Consider the following 12,954-nt stretch of genomic DNA (forward strand, 5'->3'; position numbering starts at 1 on the left):
AGCATTAGTTGCTGTCTTTTAGATATAGCAATGAGATCACGATGAGCAATAGTGATGGGTAAATTCTCGAAATAGTGAAAATTTGCCAAAATGGAAAGTCTATGGGCGACAAAACATTTTTTTGATGCACAACTATTTTTTGCACCCAATAGAGTCGATGGGCATCATTTTCATGGAGAAACTTGGCAAAAAGTTTCTCGTATCACTAATAAGCAACTGTTTAAAATGATCGCCATTTTAATAATCAGTAAAAAAAAACAAGCCAAAACTGGTATTACAGCCAAAATATGGTTCCTTCCAACTTACATGTGCAGTTCAGGGGATAATTTATCCACTGCTATTTTAGCTCGTACATAAATGCTCACTGGTGTTACTTCTGTCAACTAATTTCTTAGGGTACTTAGGGTATAAAAGGAAATACTTAAGGAAGAGAAACCCAAATGCATTTTACAGTGTGTTGGAAGACTACCCTTAATTCCTACTCTATGGGGCAAATTCACTAAGCACCAAAAATGCGCTAGCGAAGGCTTCGCCACACTTCGCCAGGAATAGTTTTGCCAGGGCTACTCAAATTCACTCCAAATCCAAAGTTGCGCCCAGGGAGGCAAAGGGTAGCGAAGTTGTGCTAGCATTAATTCATCAAGCAAAGCGAAGTTAGGCTAGCGATGGATAATATGAAGCATAAACTACATTACACTACACAAGCCTGAAAAACATTCATTAAATAAAATAGAGGTCTTATATTGCCCTACACATGTGCCCACTGTATAGTTTAGGTGCCATATGTTAGGAAATGTAGGGGGGGAAGGAGGGTACCCCAAAAAAAATTTAGATCTTTTTCAGCCTATCACCCTGAATAATTTAAAAGACACCAGCATTTTTTGGGACTTGGAAAAAATGTAAACTATTTTTGAAAATCCTCCTATCTACTCTTTTGTACTTTACCTGGTCTGAGCTGGTGAAGTCAAGTCTGGCGCAAGAGGTAACGTTCAGTAAAATCCGCAAGTTAGTGAATTAGCATAGTTACGTCCCTTCACCAGAGCGCAACTTCGCCTGGTGTTAGGATGCGAAGTAGCGCTAGAGTAGGTCAACTTCGCTACCAAATTTATGCCAGCACCCGTTAGTAAATCGGCCTCTATATGTATTACCAAGCGGGTTCCCAATGATCAAATGCTTCCTAATTATGGATTCCCTGGTAACTTAGAAAACACTGGATTATTAATGGACTAAGTATGGAACATTTTCTATACTGTCAGCTTTCTGAAACTATAATAGGAATGCTAGGTAGCTCTTTTGGTAAAGCTATGGAAAATATGTGCCAGAAAACACTTAGAAATAACTGTCACAGCACAAGATCATACACAATGCCAGACAAAAGATCTTTACATTTACCTTACTAGACAGAACAAAAGCACTCAGCTCAGCTTATGCAGACAGCAGCAATACAGGACATATATAAAGGCTGCCACTTCTCTCCCTTCCATTGCACTGAAACTTCCATTCAATCAAAATGGGAAAGGTAAGCCAAAATCATTAACTATTCTAATGGTTTTTAATTAAAATCAAGTTTAGACACTTTAGGAGTCACTTGGTTACATTTATATTTGTTATTAATGTTTACAGACACAATATAATTGGTGAAAAAATGTAGACATTTTGAATTTATGATTCATTATGATTTGTAATAAGCCCATGCTTACATTACAATAAGTGTATTGGAACCAAATAATCGCAATACAAATGATTAACATTCACTAAAAAATTTAAACAATTTGAAGCAATTCTACATGGCAGCTTTTCTCTGGAAAAGTATAAAAACTCCATTGTGCACCCAGAACTGTATCTGTGCCTGTTCTCTCTAACATGTGTGTAGTAGGACTTCAATTTTTTTCAAATTGCCTACAATAAAACTGGCATTTCTTTAAAAGCAAAAAACATATAACTACTGTATCAATTAGAGCATTTTTTAGAAAAAAATAATTCTAAAAAAAAAAAAAAATTATTCATTTAAAATTTTCTTTCAGATCTTCTTCTACGAGGAAAGGAACTTCCAAGGCCGCCACTATGAGTGCGGCTCAGACTGTTCTGACCTGTCCTCATACTTCAATCGCTGCAACTCCATCAGGGTAGAGGGTGGAAACTGGATCCTCTATGAGCACCCCAGTTACAGGGGACACCAGTATTACCTCTGGCAAGGAGAATACCCAGACTTTCAGAGATGGATGGGCTTCAATGACTCAATTAGGTCTTGTCGCTTTCTTTCCAATGTAAGTGTTTGTAAAGATTCTCACAATGCAATTTTTTTTGTCAGAATGTTCAATGTCATTGCAGCCACTAGCAACATTTTCAGGGGGACATGGCATGACTTTCAGCACAACAAAGCATGAGGTGTTAATAATAGCATTAGGGTTTCGGGGTCTCCTTGCATCAATACCTGGAGTTGTACACAATTCATTAGAGTAGGCTGGGTGGGGGCACTGGTGCTCCTACAAAAGGAATATGTTTGGGTGCAAGTGCCTTTTAGGAGTGGTGTCAATACAGAAACAGCTTTGAGTCCATTGTACAGAGTTAGCCGTCTGATGTCTTGTGTACAAACATTTGTGCACCATTGGTAGTGGTATAGAACCAGATTTTACCTTTATGTTAAAAGATACAAATACAACATAAAATGATTTTTAAAAGTGCACAACGATTCTTTTAAAACAAGGCCACAAGGCCATCTTAAAAAAATCGGAGAAAGTATTGCATTTAAATGAAAAGGTCTTTTTATTATTTTGTTTTCAATCTTATTTTTTAAGCACCATGGCCAGTACAAAATGAGAATCTATGAAAGAGGAGACTTCCAAGGGCAGATGATGGAGTTCTTTGATGACTGCCCTAATACTTATGATCGATTCCGTTTCCATGACATTCACTCCTGCAATGTGTTTGATGGCCACTGGATGTTCTATGAGGAACAGAACTATAGGGGGCGCCAGTACTACCTGAGATCTGGAGAATACAGGAGATTTAATGACTGGGGAGCCTCAAGCGCCAGAATTGGCTCATTCAGAAGAGTTCATCACAAATTTTAAATCCAGTCAAAAATCTACTGATACAGTTAAATTGATGATTCAATAAAACAGACTTTTAAAGTTACTTCTCTGTGTAGTACTTATTTATATCTGTAGTACAGCATTAGGTCAAATCCTATATTTATGGCTTAATGAACAACTCTGTGTTTATTTGTATGGCATTGTCCAGTTACAAGCATTTCCAAACATACCTTATTGGGGTAAAGTCATTAACACAGACCTGGCTTCCAGTTTAAATTGATATAGCTTCTCCAAATTACAAGCGCACACCCTGGCCCTCCTGAAATTAGAGTACCTGGTGCCCAGCGAAATAGGGGATCGGCCACCCCCTCAGAATTCCAAACGAAGAAAAATTCACTGGCACTCAAGTAGTACTTGCAGGGTGAAACCCTTGCTTTAAATTTATTCAATGCGGCATGCAACGTTTCAGGGACAACCCCTTTATCAAGCATGCTTGATAAAGGGGTTGTCCCCGAAACGTTGCATGCCGCATTGAATAAATTTAAAGCAAGGGTTTCACCCTGCAAGTACTACTTGAGTGCCAGTGAATTTTTCTTCGTTCCAGTTCAAATTGAATCATAGCCTCTGCTGCTATGCGCTCCTCATTTTTATCTTTGCCTTCCTAACTGCTGCTTTACAACATTTATTAGAGTGTGTATATTCATTAAATTCAATTTCTGTCCCCACAGAATTGTAGTTTTTAAATGCCTTTCTCTTTTTTCCTATTAACTTCTTTAATTTTGTATTAAGTCACATATGGTGGTTCTTGGTACTTCTATATTTACTTCTTAAGGGAATTGTTAATGTATTGATAACATTAACTATTTAATATCATTTTAAATGGCAATCATTGCTGTTCTGTGTTTTAGCAGAAAATATAATACCCCCAATATATTTTATGTTTTAGTTGCACATAGTCAATTACAATGCTGAGATACTCGGAACCTTACAGAATATACAGTATTATTAATTTGGTGTGATTGATATATTTGATATACTTAGATGCCGAGTAGGAGCCAGGTCTCTAAGATGGGAGTTGTAGCTCATCTTTAATATTGATACTGAATGTAATTAAATGAACTGCTGCCATTTGCGAGATACGCATTGAGCATTATAAAATGATATTGGTTAAGAGGTTTGGCATGTATGCTCACTTGACTGTGCTGAAAATGTAAAATTTGTACTACACATGAGCGAAATTGTCTTGTGATATTTGCATGTGCAAATACATTGTTTCTGGGAAAGACTTTGTTAGTCTCTATGTAGATCTCAGTTTCCATGGGTTTCCACAGAGGATATACTGTATTTGCAGTGCGGATGCAAAAAAATGACCAGCATGGAGCCCTATCCTAATTGGAGCAGCCATTGTTGCTGTCAAAGTCTTTGTATATAATGTTCACACTGTGCATGCTAAATGTTGCCAGTGGGAAGCTACATTTACTATGGACATTGGTGCTTTACTATTTTTTTTTAAATCTATTCATATTTATAGAAATATTTCTATTATTTTAACTGCAGACAAGTATGCAAAACTACAATAAAAACTGCTGAAGAAGGTTTTAACGGAGATGTAAACCTTTACAGCTAAACTTATTAGTATCCAATGCTGCATAGAATAGGTTAATTGAAACAAACTGCTACCTTACAGGAGTATACATAAAGCAGGCTTGCCATTTTCATACCACAGCTGCCATCCTCAAAAAGGAGCAGTTCTCCAAGCCCACTTACATCATTTTCAGATGCACCCATTGGTGGGTTGTGGGGTTGATTTGTCCAAGTGGAAATTATACAGGTAGAGCAGTAGTCTGCAAATTGATCAGCTATTTCATAACGGTTAATTACTGCCTTGTCTCTGGTTAATTATTTGTGCTATTGACTGATTAACTTGCTTTTGCTTTAGCATGCTGTCTAATAGCTTTATTGTACTTCTTATACCTAGCACAGTTCAGTATGCATAATTACCATTCCACTTTGCTGGTTTCTATACACTATATTGGATATTAAAGATCCTGTAAAAGTATTGTTCTAGTTTGTTTGGTTTTGCCTTATTTTGAGTTTCCAGAGCCTGCAAAAATACATGATTTTTTTATTAGACACAACAGTGGGTATATGTGTAACATATCCACATTACATATATACATAAAGTCAACAAGTATAATTAAAACTTTTAGAATATTGATAAACTGTCTCTGAGTGTGTCTAATACACACATGGCTAATACTGATTATCATACATAATACTGCTTAGCTGGTGAATGTTATTCAGCTATAAAATTCTGCATACAGTGCATGGTCTCTGTTACATTTGAATCATTAAATAAATAAATCAAACAAATAGAAAAACAAAATAAAGTATAAAATAATGTAATTGCATATTATCAATAAATGAATAATGGTATGTAACATGCATGTAACATTTTAAGGCACTTAAGATACAGCATTGCATGCCATTTGCCCGTCCTTTAATACCTATGCACTCTATGCTCTCTATCTAATGGCTTTTCTGCGTCAAGGCTAAACAGGACCGTAGGAACCTTCCTCCTTTTGGTGATCTTTATGAGCGATAGCATTTTCCTTCTGTTATCTGGACCTTGTCTGCCTTTTGTAAAGCCTGCTTGGTCCAAATGTATTAATGGGAATATGTGATGATAGTCGCTTTGAACATCTCCTTGAAGAAGCCTCCTTGAAAGACATGGTTAAATAAACTAGTATGGGATGGGATGAGGATGTCCTGGAAATACGTGTTACCATGGGTGCCCCCCTGGACCTGTACTTTATAATAAAAGATATTCTCTTGCCATATATATACATATATTGTTTTGTTCTTTTTTGTATGAACACATTTCTTAAAATTACCATTAGGATCCTGCAATAAGCTTTGCTTTGTTTCCCAGTACGTCCTTCCAGATGACAAGAGGGCACCCATCAGGCCTGGACTGGCAATCTGCGGATTCTAGCAAATGCCAGAGGGGCTGCTATAAGGTGCCATAGAAAGTCAGTATTTATTGGGCTGGTAAGAGCTGTTTGGGCTCTGTGTGGGCTGATTGCGCCTCTGTGTACCTGAAATGCCAGGGCCTATTTTAATTCTCAGTCCGGACCTGGCACCCATTCCAATTAGAAGAAAGACGTTTCCATCTAAATATTCAGAAAGAATCTTTTACAGTGAGAGCAGTGAAGATGTGAAATTCTCTCCCTAAATCAGTCATATTGGCTGATACATTAGATAGCTTTAAGAAGGGTTGGATGGCTTTTTAAGAAATTAAGGTTATACAAGGTTATGTAAGATAGTTAGGTAGGTTATATAGACTTAAAAAGTTATTTACGATGGTATTTACTATGTAAAGAGTACTAAAATTTTTAGGATAGCCGCTCTCTTTCCCAGTCTTTAAAAATATTAATAGATTTTAGGATACATATGATTGAGCTCACATATTTTTAGTAACTATTTAAGTTTTAAATACATATTCATTATATTTATCCTGTTAGTGAATTATGATGAGAAGCACAGAGAAACACTGAATGAAACAATATGGAGGAGGAACAACAAGAGCCGTACATATAGAGCACTCAAACCTTCATTAATAAACTAAATATCCAAACTAAAAGGTGTGTGACAGCAGCTGATTCCCAAATATGTACTGATATATAACGTGCAAATACAAAAATACATGTATAATATAAATAAAATGTATGCATCACTGAAAACATATAGACAGGTGGCCTCTGATGTTAAATAGCTATGTCTGACTCATAAGAACTAACCAGTTTAATAGCATGTTATATATAGACAATATAAACCATACATGTGGATAAAAGTGAATACACTGCAGTGAAATTTACATTCAATGATGCCCATTAAGCAGATGTTTAGTGAAAACAGTCAAAATCATTCCAAGTATTTAGTTACAAATTATACACTATTCCTAGGGGGCACCCATATTACAGAGACAAATAGAATTCAGTACAGGTATGGGATCAATTATCCTGAAACCCATTATCCAGAAAGCTCCAAATTACAGAAAGGCTATCTCCCATAGCCTCCATTTTATCCAAACAATCCAGATTTTAAAAAATTATTTCCTTTTTCTCTGTAATAATAAAACAGTACCTTGTACTTTATCCTTACTGAAAGCCAGACCAGCTTATTGGGTTTATTTAATGTTTACATGATTTTCTAGTAGACTTAAGGTATGAAGAATTATGGAAAGATCAGTTACCATATATACTCGAGTATAAGCCGACCCGAGTATAAGCCAAGGTACCTAATTTTACCTATGAAAACTGGGAAAACTTATTGACTCTAGTATAAGCCTAGACACAACTACAGCCCTGTCTCACAGCAGCGCACATTCTGCCAAAGCTACCCCCCAGCGATCAACCGGACTTCTTTGCAAAGTTGATGGTGAGAGAGAATTGCCAAACGGATTACTGTGTGCATTCTCCCACTGTCCCACTACCATGTGCAGAGGGTGCTGTGTGATATTGCCATCACTGTTAATCTTTCGTATAACCAACAGAGGGCGCTATGGGATATTGGAGTCACTGTTATTCCTATATATAACCAACAGAGGGTGCTGTGTGATATTGCAGTCACTGTTAATCTTTCATATAACCAACAGATGGCGCTGTGTGATATTGCAGTCACTGTTATTCTTTCATATAACCAACAGAGGGCGCTGTGTGATATTGCAGTCACTGTTAATCTTTCATATAACCAACAGAGGGCGCACTGTTATTCTTTCATACAACCAACAGATGGCGCTGTTCCACAACTCCTGGATTTGTTCCACAACTACTGAATGCATTGAACTATTGGGTATTACACACAGAATACCTGTGGAAGAAGCCAACAAAGAAATTCGGTGAGCTTGCTCTGAATACTATATTTGAACCAACAGATGGCGCTGTGTGATTTTGCAGTCACTGTTATTCTTTCATATAACCAACAGAGGGCGCACTGTTATTCTTTCATATAACCAACAGAGGGCATTGTGGGATATTGCAGTCTCTCCCCAAGTGAACTGTTGGTATAGGAATGATTAAAAGTGACTGCAATCTTAGCTACTGCCCGCTGACCCGAGTATAAGCCGAGGTAGACTTTTTCAGCACATTTTGGATGCTGAAAAACTCGGCTTATTCTCGGGTATATACGGTATACAGAAAACCCAAGCAATCTAGATAATAGGCCCTATATATATATATATATATATATATATTATATATATATATATATATATATATATATATATATCTATATATATAGTAATGGAATGCTGATGCACACCGGGATTTTTCTTTAAAATTTGCTTTCTTTATTTGATCGACGTTTCAGTCCGCGTCTGGGACCTTTATCAAGATATATTTTAGTACAATTGAACACATTATATAGAGACTCACCCACCAGTGACCCATCACCAGACCACACCCATTTTCCAATTACATGTATTAACCCATGTGTGCCCTTGTTATTCAGTTATCATGTTATATTCCTTTTGCGGGCGTGACCTGTGAATCAAACATACATTGTTTCAATATATAGCTTTAAAATCTGCTACATGGACAAAAGAAGCCAATGATAACTCTGAGCCTTCTACCCTTGTATCGAACAACACCAATATTAAAGTTTTTCTACAAACTGTAAATCATGAAATAAGTACATTACCGGATTCGGCATTTAAAGCACATCCCAATCTAACAAACGAAGAGAGACAATCTATACGGTCATTAAATAATGATGATACCATTATAATTAGACCGCCCGATAAGGGGGGAGGGATTGTTGTGATGGACTATGTTGATTATCAAAATGAAGTGTTTAAACAGTTAAACAATGAAACAGTGTATACAAAGCTAAGAGGGGATCCAGTGGTTAAATATAAACTTGAAATTGAAAATATATTAAAGAGAGCGGTTTAAAGTGGTTGGATCACAAAAGGGGAAAAACAATATCTTACACAGGAGTTTCCCATTTGCCCTGTATTATACTGTTTGCCCAAAATCCATAAGAGTGTCAGCAACCCCCCAGGTAGACCAATTGTCTCCTCTAGGGGGGGTTTGCTACATCCAATTGGATTATATTTGGATTACTATTTACAAAACACAGTGCAATCATTGCCCTTTTATTTAAAAGATACACAGCATTTGCTACAAATTTTGACTGACTTGGTTCTACCAGAGGGACCCATTATATTGGCAAGTATAGATGTGTGTAGCCTGTATACCATCATTCCCCACCAGGAAGGGATTGATTCAGTGAGGTGGGCATTACAAAATTCAGCCAATTATGACGGTCCCCCTATAGAATTCATCTGTCAACTTTTGGAAATAACATTGAAATGTAATTACTTTCGTTTTGAAAAACAATTCTATGTGCAAAGGGAGGGTACGTCAATGGGAGCTCCAATGGCGCCCGCATATGCAAATTGTTTTATGGCCCAATATGAGCAAAAAAATATTATACCCGCCTTTAAAGACTCCCTCTATCTATACCTGCGGTACATCGATGATGTGTTGATCATTTGGCGAGGTGAAAAGACGGATTTGATAAATATGGTAGAAAGTCTTAACAACTTGAATTCCACAGTCAAATTCACATTAACACATGATGAGCAAAAGATCCAGTTTCTGGATGTCGAAATTTATGACAAACCAACAGGTTGGGTTACAAACTATACAGAAAAACTACAGATCAAAACACTTTACTTTATTCTACAAGTTTTCACCCACCAAGCTCAAAAAAAGCAGTGCCTTTTTCACAGTTCTTGCGTACTATACGCAATAACTCAGAAAGCGACACTTGTGAAAAGCAAATACAGGAAACATTCAACCGTTTTGTACAGAGAGGGTACAAACCGCACGTACTAAACACGTCATTAAAAAAGGCACGTATACATATGTCACAGCGAGAGGATACAAAAACAAAAACTGCCCCTAATAAACAAAATCGCTTTATTGTAACATCGAAATATACCACAGGATCACCAAGAGTTAAGGACATTGTTGATAGTCAATGGCCAATTTTACAAAGTGATAAAAAGCTATCTAAAACATTGACACAAAAGCCTATGTGGGGTTACAAACGGGGGCCAAATCTGAGAGATTTACTGATGCAGACTGACCCTGTTCACTGTTATGAACAGAAAAGAGACATTTTAAGTAAATTAAAAAAAGGGTGTTATAAATGTGCAGGTTGTACCACGTGTAGATCTATGATGCCTGGAGACACATTTAAACATCCCCATTCGGGAAGAATAATTAATATCAGACATCGTATAACTTGTACATCTACCCATGTAATTTATATTATAATATGCCCGTGCGGTCTAACGTACGTGGGTAAAACTCAAAACACACTACGCACAAGAATGGGAAATCATAGATCGTCCATTAAAAAAGCATTTGAAACAGGAGAAGCAGATCAGCCCCTTCCACAGCATTTTTTAAGAGAAGGACATAGACTCCCAACCCTAAAATTTATGGGCATAGATTTAGTCCCAGAACCCAATAGGGGAGGTGACTGGGATCGTTTACTGTTACAAAAAGAAGTCTATTGGATTAGAACACTTGATACTATAGCTCCCCGCGGTCTAAATGAATATTGTTCCTTCGTACCTTTTTTAGAAATATAGACAACCTAAGATCATTTTCAGTACTGTAAAAGTTAAGTATGCCGTTTTTAAGAAAATCTTCGACATTGACATTGTTTTTATGCTTTAATTTTAAACATTTATATATTTATGTATTTAAATATTTATACACTATAACGGTTGTACTATGCAGATTACTATGTATCACTATATAAATTGTAGCAGATTTTAAAGCTATATATTGAAACAATGTATGTTTGATTCACAGGTCACGCCCGCAAAAGGAATATAAAATGGGTGTGGTCTGGTGATGGGTCACTGGTGGGTGAGTCTCTATATAATGTGTTCAATTGTACTAAAATGTGTCTTGATAAAGGTCCCAGACGCGGACCGAAACGTCGATCAAATAAAGAAAGCAAATTTTATAGAAAAATCCCGGTGTGCATCAACATTCCATTACTATACAAGTCTTCCTGTTTTGCACCCAGGTACAAGTGTGTGCTCAAGCCTTGATAGATAGATAGATAGATAGATAGATAGATAGATATAATGATGAGCAATAGTGATGGGTGAATTCTAGAAATGGTAAAAATTTTCCGAAATGCAAAGTCTATGGATGATTTTCATGGAGAAACTTGGCAAGAAGTTGTTCTCATCAATAACAAGCAGCTGTTTAAAATGCTCGCCATTTTAATAATCAGTTAAAAAAAAAGCCATCAATGGTATTACAGCCAACATGTGGTTCCCTCCAATTTACATGTGCAGTTGAGGGGATAATTTATCCAATGCCATTCTAGCTCATACTTAAATGTTCACTGGTGTTACTTCTATCAACTAATTTCTACTTTACTTAAGGTATAAAAGGAAACGCTTAAGGAAGAGAAACCCAAATGCATTTTACAGTGTGTTGGAAGACTACCCTTAATTCCTACTCTATGTGTATGACCAAGCAGGTTCCCAATGATCAAATGCTTCCTAATTATGGATTCCCTGGTAACTTAGAAAACACTGGACTATTAATGGACTAAGTATGGAACATTTTCTATACTGTCAGCATTCTGAAACTATATAGGAATGCTTGGTAGCTCTTTTGGTAAAGCTATGGAAAACATGTGCCAGAAAACACTGAGAAATAACTGTCACAGCACAAGATAATACACAATGCCAGACAAAAGATCTTTACATTTACCTTACTAGACAGAACAAAAGCACTCAGCTCAGCTTATGCAGACAGCAGCAATACAGGACATATATAAAGGCTGCCACTTCTCTCCCTTCCATTGCACTGAAACTTCCATTCAATCAAAATGGGAAAGGTAAGCCAATATCATTAACTATTCTAATGGTTTTTAATTACAATCAAGTTTAGACACTTTAGGAGTCACTTGTTTACTTCTATATTTGTTATTAATGCTTACAGACACAATATAATTGGTGAAAAAATGTAGACGTTTCAAATTTATGTTTAGACTACAATTTGTAATAAGTCCATGCTTACATTACAATAAGTGTATTGTAACCATCTAATAGCAATACAAATGATTAGCATTCACTAAAAAATGAAACAATTTGCAGCAATTCTACATGGCAACTTTTCTCTGGAAAAGTATAAAAACTCCATTGTGCACCCAGAACTGTATCTGTGCCTGTTCTCTCTAACAACAAGTGTGTAGTAGGAATTCTATTTTTTTCTAATTGCCAACAATAAAACTGGCATTTCTTTAAAAGCAAAAAACTTATAAGTACTGTATCAATTAGAGCAGATTTTTGAAAAAATAATTATTCATTTAATATTTTCTTTCAGATCTTCTTTTACGAGGAAAGGAACTTTCAAGGCCGCCACTATGAGTGTGGCTCAGATTGTTCTGACCTGTCTTCATACTTCAATCGCTGCAACTCCATCAGGGTAGAGGGTGGAAACTGGATCCTCTATGAGCACCCCAGTTACAGGGGACACCAGTATTATCTCTGGCAAGGAGAATACCCAGACTTCCAGAGATGGATGGGCTTCAATGACTCCATCAGGTCTTGTCGCTTTTTTTCCAATGTAAGTGTTTGTAAAGATTCTCAGAATGTTTAATGTCATTGCAGCCACTAGCAACATTTTCAGGGGGCATGTCATGACTTTCGGCACAAAAATGCATGAGGTGTTAATAATAGCATTAGGGTTTTAGTGTCTACTTGCATCAATACTCTCACTTGTACACAATTCATTAAAGTAGGCTGGATGGGCACACTGGTGTTTCTACAAAAGGACTATGTTCAGGTACAAGTACATTTTAATGCAGAAACAGC

General features: G+C 36.6%; 1 protein-coding gene across 1 annotated transcript; it reads left to right on the forward strand.

The window, feature by feature from the left end:
* The first annotated feature begins 1,510 nt into the window (after positions 1 to 1,510).
* On the forward strand, positions 1,511 to 3,074 carry LOC121401310 (gamma-crystallin-1-like). The gene is made up of 3 exons (XM_041585698.1): positions 1,511 to 1,519; positions 2,025 to 2,267; positions 2,799 to 3,074. Exons 1-3 carry the CDS (start codon positions 1,511 to 1,513, stop codon positions 3,072 to 3,074), a joined length of 528 nt encoding a protein of 175 aa, XP_041441632.1.
* Positions 3,075 to 12,954: the final 9,880 nt, after the last annotated feature.

This window comes from Xenopus laevis, chromosome 1L (assembly GCF_017654675.1).
Source record: "Xenopus laevis strain J_2021 chromosome 1L, Xenopus_laevis_v10.1, whole genome shotgun sequence".
Taxonomy (NCBI): domain Eukaryota; kingdom Metazoa; phylum Chordata; class Amphibia; order Anura; family Pipidae; genus Xenopus; species Xenopus laevis.

Bases quoted from the DNA above. Each gene is read 5' to 3' on its own strand.
- LOC121401310 (XM_041585698.1), top strand. The intron at 2,268-2,798 runs GTAAGTGTTTGT...TTATTTTTTAAG, and splicing joins CTTGTCGCTTTCTTTCCAAT to CACCATGGCCAGTACAAAAT.